The sequence below is a fragment of the Coregonus clupeaformis genome, unplaced genomic scaffold, assembly GCF_020615455.1.
Source record: "Coregonus clupeaformis isolate EN_2021a unplaced genomic scaffold, ASM2061545v1 scaf0176, whole genome shotgun sequence".
Classification (NCBI taxonomy): domain Eukaryota; kingdom Metazoa; phylum Chordata; class Actinopteri; order Salmoniformes; family Salmonidae; genus Coregonus; species Coregonus clupeaformis.
In genome coordinates, this window is record NW_025533631.1 from 164,409 (window position 1) to 178,201 (window position 13,793).

Below are 13,793 nucleotides of genomic sequence, written 5' to 3' on the forward strand. Positions count from 1 at the left end.
CCATGAGGAAGACACATCAAAACAATGCAGACCTCAGATGTGTTGAAATGTCTCATTCAACTACAGCTTCAAAGGCAAGTGGCTAATGACTGGAAACAACTCTACAGGCTCTGTAGCTCAGCTGGTAGAGCACGGCGCTTGTAACGCCAAGGTAGTGGGTTCGAACCCCAGGACCACCCATACACAAAAATGTATGCACGCATGACTGTAAGTCGCTTTGGATAAAAGCGTCTGCTAAATGGCATATTATTATTTATATTATTACTATAGACAATGAAGCTGAAATATGTCTTGTTCAACAGTTACACCTGGAGTCTTGACCTCTAACCTCCAGGACACCATTTCTGATTGATGAGTCTAAACAAAGATGATCTATTATATTGACAAGATGGTCAAATGACTGCTCTAACAATGGAAAAACATGTCCACAAAGGTGAAAGGCAGGCGGGAGGAGGTGAGATCAGATGGGCACATTCTAGCCAGAGAGGGCAGATACGCGTGTAAACAACAGGCACAACTCTGATATAAAATCATTTTTATCAAAGTTGCCTGAACGTCACGTGCATTACACATAGATCAGTACACTTGTAACTACCTAAGCAGTATGAAACTTCTATTTGATCAAATAAGCCTCACCTATCAAAATAGCAAATCACTTTTATCTTGACTAAATTCGACACTCATTGCCCCCCATACAAAAATGTCTCACTTGGTCTGCTTTTAACACTTATTTTCGCGTGGACATATTTTGGGTTGAGTCGACCCTTTCTCTTCACCTTTAGTCTAAAGCAGTGCAGTACTATAGAATGAGTGGGCCACTGCAAACTTGCTCAGAGGGTTCAAGAGGGGAAAACCTTCTAAAGATAATCTACGATGCCCCCTGGTGGTTGTCATTTTAGATTCTACTTCCCCTAACACAGATCTTTACACAATAATATTTTGAATAAATTGCTCTCCAATAAGCCTTTTCCATATATGTCATTGCAATAATAAGCATTTCTATATCAATGTTAACCAAAATATACTGTACACATTTTCTTTTACATACAAAACAGCTCTAAAACACAGGACAAAAAGGCAAATCAGACAAAATGTTCAAATGGACCCCTTTAATTCTGCACAGGACAGCCATACAGTACATTTTCAATAGAAAAATTATATGCACTTGGCTGCTTTGGGCTCATGTCTCAAGTTAGGCTCTCGTCCAGAAATTCATACATCACCACCATCACCCCTGGTGCCCAACAATCTGAGAAAGGAGGGACAGAATCATAACTCCTCACACAGTTCTAGGACAAACCCAGAACAGAAAACACATCACTTCTAGAACATCCATAATTCTACAACAGAACTCCAGTAGTATTCTCATGTGGTTTTAGTTTAGAATCACAACCATTTTATCTGTGGTCAAAAGGCAGGACGGGACCTGGGGCTCCAGTTCCTTTTGATGGTAGTTGAGACATTCAGCTTATGGTTTGGCTTTGTATTTACTTCCCTTTTCATTACACAATCAACTCAACACTAAACAATCCCACCCTGGATAGACGTAACATAGATCACACGACTGACATTGTCTCAACTCCTGGGATCAAACAAGCTTGCTACTGGAAGAAGCCTCAAGAGACTGAGGTTCCTCATAAGGAGATGCATGCAATACTACTGTCGTATTCATTGGGCACCAAACATTAACAAACGTGCCAAAATGGAGAGGTACTATCTGAATGTGTCCAATAAGAAACACTCATTTTCTTGTTCAGTTGCTTTGTTACGGTGTTCCCTAATGAATACAACCCATGTCTCAGAACAGAGTGGCAGCCAGTCTAGTCAATTACATAGCGAAGTAGGATGAGGAAACACAAAATTATCAATGAGTTTATTGATCAGCAGTCAGTAGAACAGGGAGAAGAGAGAAGAGGAACATGTCATTCTGGTGACTCATCAAAAACAGCTTCTTCAAGGTCTTCATACAAATATCATTGTTTTTCTTTTAAATATATATATTTTTAATGAATTCACTTGAACATAAATAACACCATTATTGCTAATTAGAATGATCTGATATAAAGTACAACTCACACATACTGGCATCAACGTTGTTACTATTTGGGGAGGGTGATGAATGAGCAAACCAATGCAGACTAAAACAAAAAACATTAAAATTATCATCAGCAATTGAAGCAGCTACAAAAATGAAAAATTAATACCGTAAGCAAAGAAGCACTTCGCAATGCAATTAACACAATTTTGAACAAAATATCAGTTATTAATAGTTTCACAATTAGAAAGCATCATAATAACCCGAGAGCGAATCAAACTGTAACTGATATCAAACCAATGAAATTAACTTGTTATTTTCAGGTGGAAACAGTGAGGTCACTTGAAAACATTAGAACTAATGAATGAAGTGAAAGCTTTTGTCCCATTGTCCCAAACGGGACCCTATTCCCTATATAGTGCAGTACTTTTGACCAGAGCCCAATGTGTCCTGTTCAAAAGTAGTGCACTACATAGGGAATAGGGTGCTACTTGGGACTGACCCAATGACACTATATGGCCATGAGAGAGAGAACAACAACTATAGACCCAAATTAAACTTGTTTTTAGGGCATATGTACAGGATTTGTAGGAAGTGTGTCCAATTAGACAACTCATTCACTGTCCAACTCATTCTTTCATTCATCTGAACCATTAGTTGTTTGGGATTTCTGGTCAGCTGCGGCTTCTGAGGGAACCTCCTGGAATGGGAGAAACAAGACAGGAATTCTTCAGTTCATGTCAACATACAAAAATAGAACAATGTTTGGCAGTATTGGGCAAACTAATGAGTTCTTTATGAACAGTCCATTCTAGGCGTATGTGTCAAGTTATAACTGTACTGCTTATGAATGCATTATGTAACATATACCCTTTTCATACATAGGACGGCGCTACAGTAACGGGTCGATAGCGACAATTTCAGACAATCAGAAGCGTCTGTACCTTTTCAGCCAGTAGAATTCTGCTCCGGCATAGAATGTTCGGTATTGTTTCCCTGACAACAATAAACGTTGCTGATTGATGTGCTGTTTTTCTTCTGTTTCTTTATGACAAGGTAGATAGATGTGTTTTCTTTCAACTAAATATATTGGTAAGTCATTGTATCTAACAAACTTCAAAGTACTTTTCTTAGGAGCGAGGGGTCTGCATGCAGGCAGGCTGTGCGCAGGCAGCTCGAGATCATTTGATTGACAGTTCTGGTTGCCTAGTGATGGACGTTAGTCCCGCTTCAGAAGCAGCATTCCTTTACAGACAACTTAAATGCCCATTCAGTGGCGCTTCCAAACTATCTCCAGAGAAGGTTTCGTGGCGGCATTTAAAAAGCCGTTGTTTACCTTTTCAGACAAACAAACATGCCGTAGCGCTTTCAAGGCGCCACATTCCATATGTCTGAAAGGGGCAATAGCGAAATTTTGACTGTTGTACGACAAGTGCATTACCTTCTTATCACACAGTTGTTTTGGGCTGATTATAGCACAAATCCTAAACTTTAAGATTCTTAAACATAACTTAAGTTACATGCAAATCTCCTATTAACAACTAACCCAATCCACCAGCAATTGTAAGGTGCTTTCTTCGAGACCTATCGGAAATCCATGATTATCACCATTTAAAACAAACTAATGTCTACCAATAAATCAATCAGTCAGTCAGTCAATCAATTATACCTTCTTGAGGACTCCCTGCAGTTCCTTAATGGCATTGCCCAGGTTGTTGAGTGTCTTGCTGAGCTGGTCGTGGTAGACAGTCTTCTCTTCCTCCGTAGCTCTGAAGTTGTTCTCCGTCTGGCCCAGAGTTCCCTTCACCTCCTCCAGATCTTTAGACAGGGCTCGGTTAGCTGAGACCAGCTGGAGGATTTGCTTGGTGTCCTCGGCTGGAACACAACACACATACAGGTTTAGACAGCACCACCCACACATACAGGTTTAGACAGCACCACCCACACATACAGGTTTAGACAGCACCACCCACACATACAGGTTTAGACAGCACCACCCACACATACAGGTTTAGACAGCACCACCCACACATACAGGTTTAGACAGCACCACCCACACATACAGGTTTAGACAACACACCCATACAGGTTTAGACAACACACCCATACAGGTTTAGACAGCACCACCCACACATACAGGTTTAGACAACACACACACACATTTAGACAACACACAGACACACACATACAGGTTTAGACAACAACACACACACATTTAGACAACACACAGACACACACATACAGGTTTAGACAACAACACACACACACAGGTTTAGACAACACACACACACACAGGTTTAGACAACAACACACACACACGCATAGGTTTAGACAACAACACACACACATACAGGTTTAGACACTCAGGAACACATTCTCCATTCTATTAAATTACACGTTTTTTCCCGGTTGAAGTTCATTCACCAATTGCAGTTATAAAAAATACATAGGATATTTTTTTTCATCCCACAAGGGGCAATTCTAATGCCATCAGGCTGCAGAATTAGGATAACATTGCGTCAAAGCCATCAGAGCTTAAAAGACCTTTGAAGACCTACAAAAGCCAGTCTGAGTTTAACGATGATCATAAAAGATAAGTAATGGCTCTGGTGGAGCGAGGAACAAAATGATGCAAAGGACATATTGGCCTATGTCCCAATGGCCATGAACAGAATTGAGTAAATCTGTTAAGGTGACTTGTCTCTTACCCATCTTGGAGTCCTGCACCATGAGTTTCTGCTCTATCTCCTCCCTGGCCTTCTCACTCTTGTCCAGTTTCTGCATGATGCTGCCCACGTCCACCATGGCTCCATTATACACTATCAGACTGCTGCCGCCTCCGGACTCACTAGCCTCCACTGGCGCTGCCTGGCCACGAGACACAAGCGTGGGCAGCAAGGCACGGTTACCTGAGGAGAGAGAGAGGTGGAGAGAGAGAAGGAAAGGAAGAGGGAGGGAAAGAAAGTAGAGAGAGAGAGTCAGACTCAAAATAAACCACACTAGGTCAGTTCTAACTAGGATGTTGGATATTCACAGAAAGCATTGGTGAAGGACTAGATCATTCGGATCCACCTTAGTTATGCTTAAAAATTGAGATAAGTCAAAAAGAGAACATTAATAACCCATTCCAGTGTCAGTTCTCCTTCACTCACCTAGCAGGTTGTCTAGCAGTGGTTCACTGAAAGAAGGAGCAGCCTCATCTTTAGCTGCGTCCGTCAGTTTACGGTAGTAACAAGACTCTCTCACCACCGGCTTGTTCAACAACTTCTTTACCTGCAAATGAATAAACATTATAAAAAGTACTAACAAATGATCAATCACATATATTGTGACAAATATAAAAAGAGCAAGACAGGCGTGTGTAAACTTGAGCTCAAGACAAGTGTAAGCCCCAGTGTGTGTGTGTGTATACCTGGGCTCTGGACAGATGTAACCCCAGTGTGTACATGATGTCCTCCAGGTCTTTCTCCAGCAGGTAGCCACAGTGGCTCTGGTCAAAGTAGACAAAGGCCATGAGCAGGTCCTTGTTGTAGGTCACCATTTGCTTCTTCTCCTTCTCCTTGTCTTTAGAGGACCTCTCTTTGGACTTCCTGTCGTCTCTGCTGCTGCGGTCATCTCTCCTGTCCCTGCCGTTAGAGTCCTCATCGTCTTTATCTGAGAGAGAATCGACAGAAGTCCGTCAGTCAGATTTGTACTTGTGAAACGTACAAGGTAGAATTTCTTAACACTTCTAGGGTTTGTTATAGAGATTCTCTCTTGAGCATGCTTTTTAGTCAAGGCCTAATCTGTGTCCAGGACACAGGCCCATAATGAATCAGGATGAATTGTATGTACCATCTTCATCATCGTCGTCAGCATCTTCGGCCTCCAGAGGGTCATACTCCTCAGCATTTGTGTTGCTGCTCTCATCCTCCTCCTTCTCCTCCGCATCTATAGAATCCTCCTTCAGCACTTTCTCCTCCTCCTTCTCACCCTCCTCCTGGGTTTGGAAAATACATGGCATAGGCACAACTTAGAACTAGCAGGCTGTTTGAAAAACCGAGCACTTCCTTTGAATCATGGAACAAACTTTGTATGTACAGTGCCTTCAGAAAATATTCACACCACCCATTGACTTTTTCCACATTTTGTTGTGTTACAGCCTGAATAAAAAAAGGTGTCCCTGGCCTACACAAAGTACCACATAATGTCAATTTGGAATTATGTTTTTCGAAAAACAAAACAAATGAAAGCTGAAATGTCTTGAGTCAATAAGTATTCAACCACTTTGTTATGGCAAGCCTAAATAAGTTCAGGAGTAAAGATGTTCTTAACAACTCGCATAATAAGTTGCATGGACTCACTCTGTGTCCATGCAACTCACTCTGTGTGCAATGATGACTACCTCATCCTTGTACTCCACACATACAATTATCTATAAAAGGTCCCTCAGTCGAGCAGTGAATTTCAAACAGATTCAACCACAAAGACCAGGGGGGGTTCCAATGCCTCACAAAATAGATGGGTAGAAAAAAAAAAAAGGAGACATTGAATATCCCTTTGAGCATGGTGAAGTTTTTAATTACACTTTGGATGGTGTATCAATACACCCAGTCACCACAAAGATACAGACATCCTTCCTCACTCAGTTGCCGGAGAGGAAGGAAACCACTCAGGGATTTCACCATGAGGCCAATGGTGACTTTAAAACAGTTACAGTGATAGGAGAAAACTGAGGATGGATCAAGTGAAAAGACGGAATATATTCTTAAACATGCATCCTGTTTGCAACAAGGCACTAAAGTAATACAGCAAAAACAGTGGCAAAGCAATTCACTTTTTGTCCTGAATAAAACATGTTTTGGTTGGGGTAAATCCAATACAACACATTACCGAGTACCACTCCCCATATTTTCAAGCATAGTGGTGGCTGCATCATGTTATGGGTATGTTTGTAATCATTAAGGACTGGGGAGTTATTCCAGGATAAAAAAGAACCAGAATGAAAATCCTAGAGGAAAACCTGGTTCAGTCTGCTTTCCACCAGACACTGGGAGATGAATTCACCTTTACACTGGAGTTGCTTACCAAGAAGACAGTGAATGTTTCAGAGTGACTGAGTTACAGTTTTGACTTAAATCTTCTTGAAAATCTATGGCAAGACCTGAAAATGGTTGTCTAGCAATGAAGAATTTTGAAATGAATAATGGGCAAATGTCGCACAATCCAGGTGTGAAAAGCTCTTAGAGACTTACCCAGAAAGACACAGCCATAATCAAACATTTCTAAAAACATGTTTTCACTTTGTCATTATGGGGTACTGTGTGTAGATGGGTGAGGAAAAATCAATGTAATCCATTTTGAATTCAGGCTGTAACAATAAAATGTGGAATAAGTCAAGGGGTATGAATACCTTCTGAAAGCACTAAATACAATTCACTAAAGAGCTATGAACCTCCCACCTACTTCTTCTCAATATAAATACAATTCACTCTCGAGAGCGATGAACCACTCACCTTATTCTCCGGTTCCTCCTCTTTTGCCTTCTTTGTCACCGGCTCTCCATTCTCCTCCTCCTTTACTTTCTTCACATCTGTCTTCTTCTCTGCCTCCTTCTTCTCTGCCTCCTTCTTCTCTGCCTCCTTCTTCTCTGCCTCCTTCTTCTCTGCCTCCTTCTTGGCCTTCTCCTTCTTGTCTTTCTTGTCATCCTTGCAGGGCACAGAGGCCAGGGCCTTGAAGATCCTGTAGCCAAAGTCTCTCTGTAGCATCTCGTTAAACAGCTCCGCAAACAGAGACACCTGGAGAGAAGAGGAGACAGAGATATGATACCTTTTGATGCAAATCTTATTAAGGACTTCACTTGGCTACCGTCTGGCAGACGGAGAAAGTACAGGTGCATCAGTGCCAAGACAGAGACTAAAAAACAGCTTTGATTACCAGGCCAGACTGTTGAACTGCCATCACTAGCAGTCTACCAGGTGTTGCACACTCACACACACCTAATACTCACTCTCACACACACAGTAGTGTTGAGCCACTGGACACTTCCCATTTCACACAGTATTTAAAATACTGTATTCCCAACATAGCTCATTCTAATACTGTACTTTGTATTTTAGTTACACTGTTTATACACACACACCACATTTACTTGGCTCACTAATATATCTACTGCTGTACAAATCATTCTTAGCATATATTGTGTACATTCTTCCGGTGTACATACGTTCCACATACTGTAGTGGAACAGGTTGAGAGCTTCAAGTTCCTTGGTGTCCACATCACCAACGAACTATCATGGTCCAAACACACCAAGACAGTCGTGAAGAGGGCACGACAAAGCCTATTCCCCCTCAGGAGACTGAAAAGATTTGGCATGGGTCCTCAGATCCTCAAAAAATTCTACAGCTGCACCATCGAGAGCATCCTGACTGGTTGCATCACCGCCTGGTATGGCAACTGCTTGGCCTCCGACCGCAAGGCACTACAGAGGGTAGTGCGTACGGCCCAGTACATCACTGGGGCCAAGCTTCCTGCCATCCAGGACCTCTATACCAGGCGGTGTCAGAGGAAGGCCCTCAAAATTGTCAAAGACTCCAGCCACCCTAGTCATAGACTGTTCTCTCTGCTACCGCACGGCAAGCGGTACTGGAGTGCCAAGTCTAGGTCCAAAATACTTCTCAACAGCTTCTACCCCCAAGCCATAAGACTCCTGAACAGCTAATCATGGCTACCCGGACTATTTGCACTGCCCCCCCCACCCCATCCTTTTACGCTGCTGCTACTCTGTTAACTATTTATGCATAGTCACTTTAACTCTACCCACATGTACATATTACTTCAACTACCTCAACTAGCCGGTGCCCCCGCACATTGACTCTGCACCGGTACCCCCCTGTATATATAGCCTCCCTACTGTTATTTTATTTTACTTCTGCTCCTTTTTTTTCTCAACACTTTTTGTTGTTATTTTATTTTTACTTTTTTTGTTAAAAAGAAATGCACTGTTGGTTAAGGGCTGTAAGTAAACATTTCACTGTAATGTCTGCACCTGTTGTATTCGGCGCATGTGGCCAATAAAATTTGATTTGATTTGTATACACTCAGTGGCCAGTTTATCAGGTACACCCATCTAGTACCGGGTCGGACACCCCTTTACCTCCAGAACAGCCTGAATTCCTCGGGGCATGGATTCTACAAGGTGTGGCATTCAAACATTGCTCAATTGGTATCAAGGGACCTAACGTGTGCCAGGAAAACATTCCCCACACCATTACACCACCAGCCTGTATCGTTAACACCAGGCAGGATGGGTCCATGGACTCATGCTGCTTATGCCAAATCCTGACTCTGCCATCAGCATGACGCAACAGGAACCGGGATTCGTCGGACCAGGCAATGTTTTTCCTCTCCTCAAATTGTCCAGTGTTGGTGATCACGTGCCCACTGGAGCCACTTCTTCTTGTTTTTAGCCGATAGGAATGGAACCCGTTGTGGTCGTCTGCTGCAATACACCATCCATGACAAGGACCGACAAGTTGTGCGTTCCGAGATGCCGTTCTTCATACCACTGTTGTACTGCGCCGTTATTTGCCTGTTTGTGGCCCCTGTTAGCTTGCACAATTCTTGCCATTCTCCTTCGACCTCTCATCAACGAGCTGTTTTCGCCCACAGGACTGCCGCTGACCAATGTTCCCTCTAATGTTTTTCAGCACTGAGCAGATTTCAGGTCTGCTGAGCACAAACTTGAACGTTGTGAAAATTCGGTGCAACTTCAGGCGTCCGTTTACTGTGAACGCTGAGGCTGTACCATCAAATAAGTTAGTTTTAACAACGGCCATGTAGGCTACTGCGGCTATTTGATCATAATGTAGGCCTACCAGAGTGGCCTACCATCAAAAACAATGGAGAAAAATGCATCCCATAACATTAACATGGAAATAGCTGCCTAAAGTAGCAGCAAATGTGTGGTGTTCAATGTAGGCCTACATTCCATGAGACTTTTGGGGAAAAAAACATGGGCTTGACATTAACCTGTTTATCCACTTGTCCTTCAGACGAGGTAACTGAAAATGTTTAATGCAAGAAACAACTTGACAAAATAAAATTCATTATTATTCCCATACCATTATTACAGAGAATCAGACAAATGATGCTACCCTCTGCCTATTTGCTACTTCGCTTATTCAAGACCGTATCAAAATACAACACCTTTAAGACATAAAAAAAGCTCTTTACCTGACTTGCTTTACAAAGATGGCTAGAAATGCACACATTCTGTGCTCTTGCAGGAAGCAATCACTCCCACATTGTTGAGTAGAAAATAGCTATAACTGGGCTAATAATTCACTAACTAGCCAAGGATATGAACAAATGTGCACAGGTGGCTACATGCAGCTCTCGCTTTGATCTCAAAACAAGCGCATCTACTCACGACTGCTCATGCTGTAAACACAGTCCAATTCAAAGTGAATGGCACAGATCCATATATGGCAATTTGCATATAGGCCTACTGCAGCTCTGATTGGTTATGGCGCACCGGTCTGTGTATTGCCTATCAAAGCAATAGAATCCTACTCCAATGCGCCCTGCCTACAAGAACATTTCTTGCACAGTTAGTTTAGCATACTATGTCTTGCATAGTTTGTTTTGTTTCGGTATGTTATATTGAAAGTGGCTAATATTGCGTTGATTTGAGCACAATTCCCACAGTAGAGCGAAACGTTGATAGTGTCAACTAAAGGGGATAACTCTAGATAGTTGAGTGAAGTTCAATCTCGTGCTTCTCTGGGCAGGCTGATAATTCTTCTGCGCGGCAGTCTGAGGGGAGCTGCGCACCTGCGCACGCACGCAGCTTAAAGGGAACATTGCCGTTGACTGGGTGTTTTTTGTTTGTAGCACCATTCTCTGTAAACCCTAGACACTGTCGTGCGTGAAAATCCCAAGAGGCCGGCCGTTTCTGAGATACTGAAACCGGCGCGCCTACCACTTAGGTCACTCGTTTTGCCCATTCTAACCAATTGAACAGTAATTGAATGCCTCGATGCCCGTTTGCCTGCTTTATAGAGCAAGCCATGGCCAGTGACTCAATGTCTGTAGGAGCGAAGCATTTTCGTGAACGGGTTGTAAAATTCAGTGTATGACTGGGAGCTACCAATACTCAGTGCAGCTGCTGCTACTACTGCTAATATGTGTGTGCGTGTGTGTGTGTGTGTGTGTGTGTGTGTGTGTGTGTGTATGTATGTATGTATATCTGTGTGTGCTCATGTTCATGAGTGTCCTGAGATTTTGTGTGTGTGTCCTGAATGTGCTCTGAATGTGTTTGTGTGTGTCTGTGTTGTCTCACCTCGAAGGAGTGTTCCTTGTTGTCCTCCACCCTGTAGTCCAGCAGCACGCTCAGAGACATCACGCTGCAGTCAAACTTGCCGTTCTTGGCCGCCCAGTTGGGGTGAACTATGATGGTGGGCTCGTCTGGCAGGACGTAGCGCTTCTCTCTGCGCTGGCGCTCCAACTCCTCTTGCTTCTTCCTCTCCTCCTCCTGGACAAACAGACGGAGAGAGATGGGATGAAGATGGATAATCAGAAACAAGAAATCAGTGGACCCATTCTAGTAAGCCAGGTATTGTTGTTTGTAATTGTGCTAAATGTAGCTAAGTGCACTAAAAGCATACCTCTGTCCAGCTTTGGTGTTAGTACACTAGACGCAAGTGTCCTAGCAGTAAGTGTCCTAGTCGTAAGTACCCTCCTGTACTGTACCTCTCTGTCTTCCTCCATGTGTTGAGGCTCCTCCTCCTCAGGGACCTGGCTCTCCGGTTTCTCAGGCTCCTTGGCCTCCTCCACCTGCTCCTCCACTTTCAGCTGCTTGGTGAGGCGGGCAATCAGCTGGGACTTCAACCCCTTAGAGCTCAGGGAGCGTGACTCGAGCTCTTTGCGCAGGTCATTCACCTACAGAGGAGAGGTGGTCAGATCATAATTTATCATTATTTTGTTTCACATTTTGGATGGATTGGATATACAATGTGATTCAAAAGAGGAAGCTCCCCGCACATTGTTTCTTTTTTTAAATGTATTTTGTGCTGAACAAACATTGCACGTGAGCAGTATGTGGAATCTGCTTTTTTGGAAAGACACACAATACATAACAAAAGATAAGTGCACCAGTAAACTACCAATATGCTAGCCCTGCTGAGATGCTATAGACAAGAATGCATTGACATAACTTCTGATCAGGGCTCTAAAGTGCGACAATTCTGGTCGCGACGCTGAAACATTCATTTCTAAAAGGCTTTCCCATAAAACGTTCCAAATTAAAATGTTAACTGCAAAGTAACCTTACCTGGCATAATGATATGATATGATGATTTGTATCAATTGGCTATATGCATGGTCCAGGGGTCGCATTAGCGTTCAGAAATCAGTATTTTCAAAACCATTTCACCTGCGTTTTTGATTGAAAGTCAACAGTGGAGTTCTGCTTCAATGGAGCGATAAGGGCCGTGCGACTAAAGTTGTTCTTCACACAAAACACATTAGTGCAACACATTCGGCAGAAAATCGTTTATCAGATGACAACAGAAGTGCAACGCTATTTGGCTAGCAGACACACAAGTAAATTAGCTTTCAATGAAAAAGTTTTTTGCAAAAACGATGCATGGCCATCATATTTCTAATGTTTATTAGAGAAAGAATGTAGCCAGCTACATTTTCTAATGTTTCGCTTGAAGTTTAACTTCTTGCATTTTAACTTGCTAACGGAGAAAAACTAGACGTAAGGAAAGTACCGGAGAAAAGTCGCCTACACTACACATCAGTCAGAGCGCTGTCTGGTGATCCAATGAAGACAGCAAAGATATTTAATCCGAGTGGAGAAGTGCAATTGAAGCACGAAATTAGTCATTTTACATTCATGATTTGGAGCGAACCCTGACTGAAGCCGAGCAGAATTTACAATAATGAGCATTTTAGATCTGTGTTTAGAAAAGGCATCAAGATCCTTTTTCTGCGTTTTACCTATATTTCCTTTCCTTTTCTGCGATCTCTGATGGGCCAATATATTAAAATATTTTTTTATGAATAATTTTAGCATTATGTTATTGGGCTCATTTCTGGAGGTGGAAATTATATTTTAGATGCTTTCAGCATAATTATATAGTAGAATGTCCTTTTAAAAAGTCACCAGAACTGAGCTTCTCAGTCCTCCTACATAAAAATTATCCAGGGACCCCCCTCCTCATCTGCAACCATTAATTCAAGCATTTTTTATTTTTGCAGATCAAACACTGGTTAGGATTGTTGTTAAGTTGCAAAGTTACTGATGACACCAAGTATGGATGTGGGGAACCACCTGAACCAAAACAGCTAATAGCACCTCAGAAGAACAGTATCCTGACTCACTAGCAATGCCATGGTTGTGGGTTCAATTCTGCAGTGATCATCACATACACATACAAAAAATGAGGCTATCCACTCACTGTACTCTAAATCTCTGAATAAAAGTATCTGCTAAGTGGCTTTAAAAGTCTAAGTAACTCACTTTGTACTGAGTAATATTCAGAATCCTACCTTCATTGATTTTGGATCAAGCTTAGTCCAGTGTGTCGGGGTGGTCACCTCCTTTGAATCTTCTTCATCCTTCTCCTCTTCCTCCTTTGAGAAAGAACCAACCAACCGAGACAGAGAGAGATAGAGAAAGAAAAAAAGAGAGGGACAGAAAACCATTAAAACACTAGTTCTCCTGTCATTTTAACTAGTAAAAAACCAAAAGGTGATTCTTCACATC

At 42.4% G+C, this 13,793-nt stretch overlaps 1 protein-coding gene across 4 annotated transcripts in view; it reads right to left on the reverse strand.

Moving 5' to 3' along the window:
- Positions 1–1,094: 1,094 nt before the first annotated feature.
- The window catches only part of LOC121574667 (cell division cycle and apoptosis regulator protein 1), a 29,734-nt gene continuing 17,035 nt past the window's right edge, over positions 1,095–13,793 (reverse strand). For all 4 annotated transcript variants that reach the window (XM_041887226.1, XM_041887220.1, XM_041887209.1 and 1 more), the window contains 10 exons: positions 13,577–13,660; positions 11,771–11,959; positions 11,361–11,552; positions 7,531–7,812; positions 5,870–6,014; positions 5,448–5,689; positions 5,188–5,308; positions 4,744–4,944; positions 3,705–3,910; positions 1,095–2,735 (listed from right to left, as the gene is read on the reverse strand). In XM_041887226.1, the coding sequence (XP_041743160.1) occupies positions 2,673–2,735; positions 3,705–3,910; positions 4,744–4,944; positions 5,188–5,308; positions 5,448–5,689; positions 5,870–6,014; positions 7,531–7,812; positions 11,361–11,552; positions 11,771–11,959; positions 13,577–13,660 (1,725 nt within the window). In that variant the 3' untranslated portion in view covers positions 1,095–2,672. The remainder of the gene's footprint in view (positions 2,736–3,704; positions 3,911–4,743; positions 4,945–5,187; positions 5,309–5,447; positions 5,690–5,869; positions 6,015–7,530; positions 7,813–11,360; positions 11,553–11,770; positions 11,960–13,576; positions 13,661–13,793) is intronic.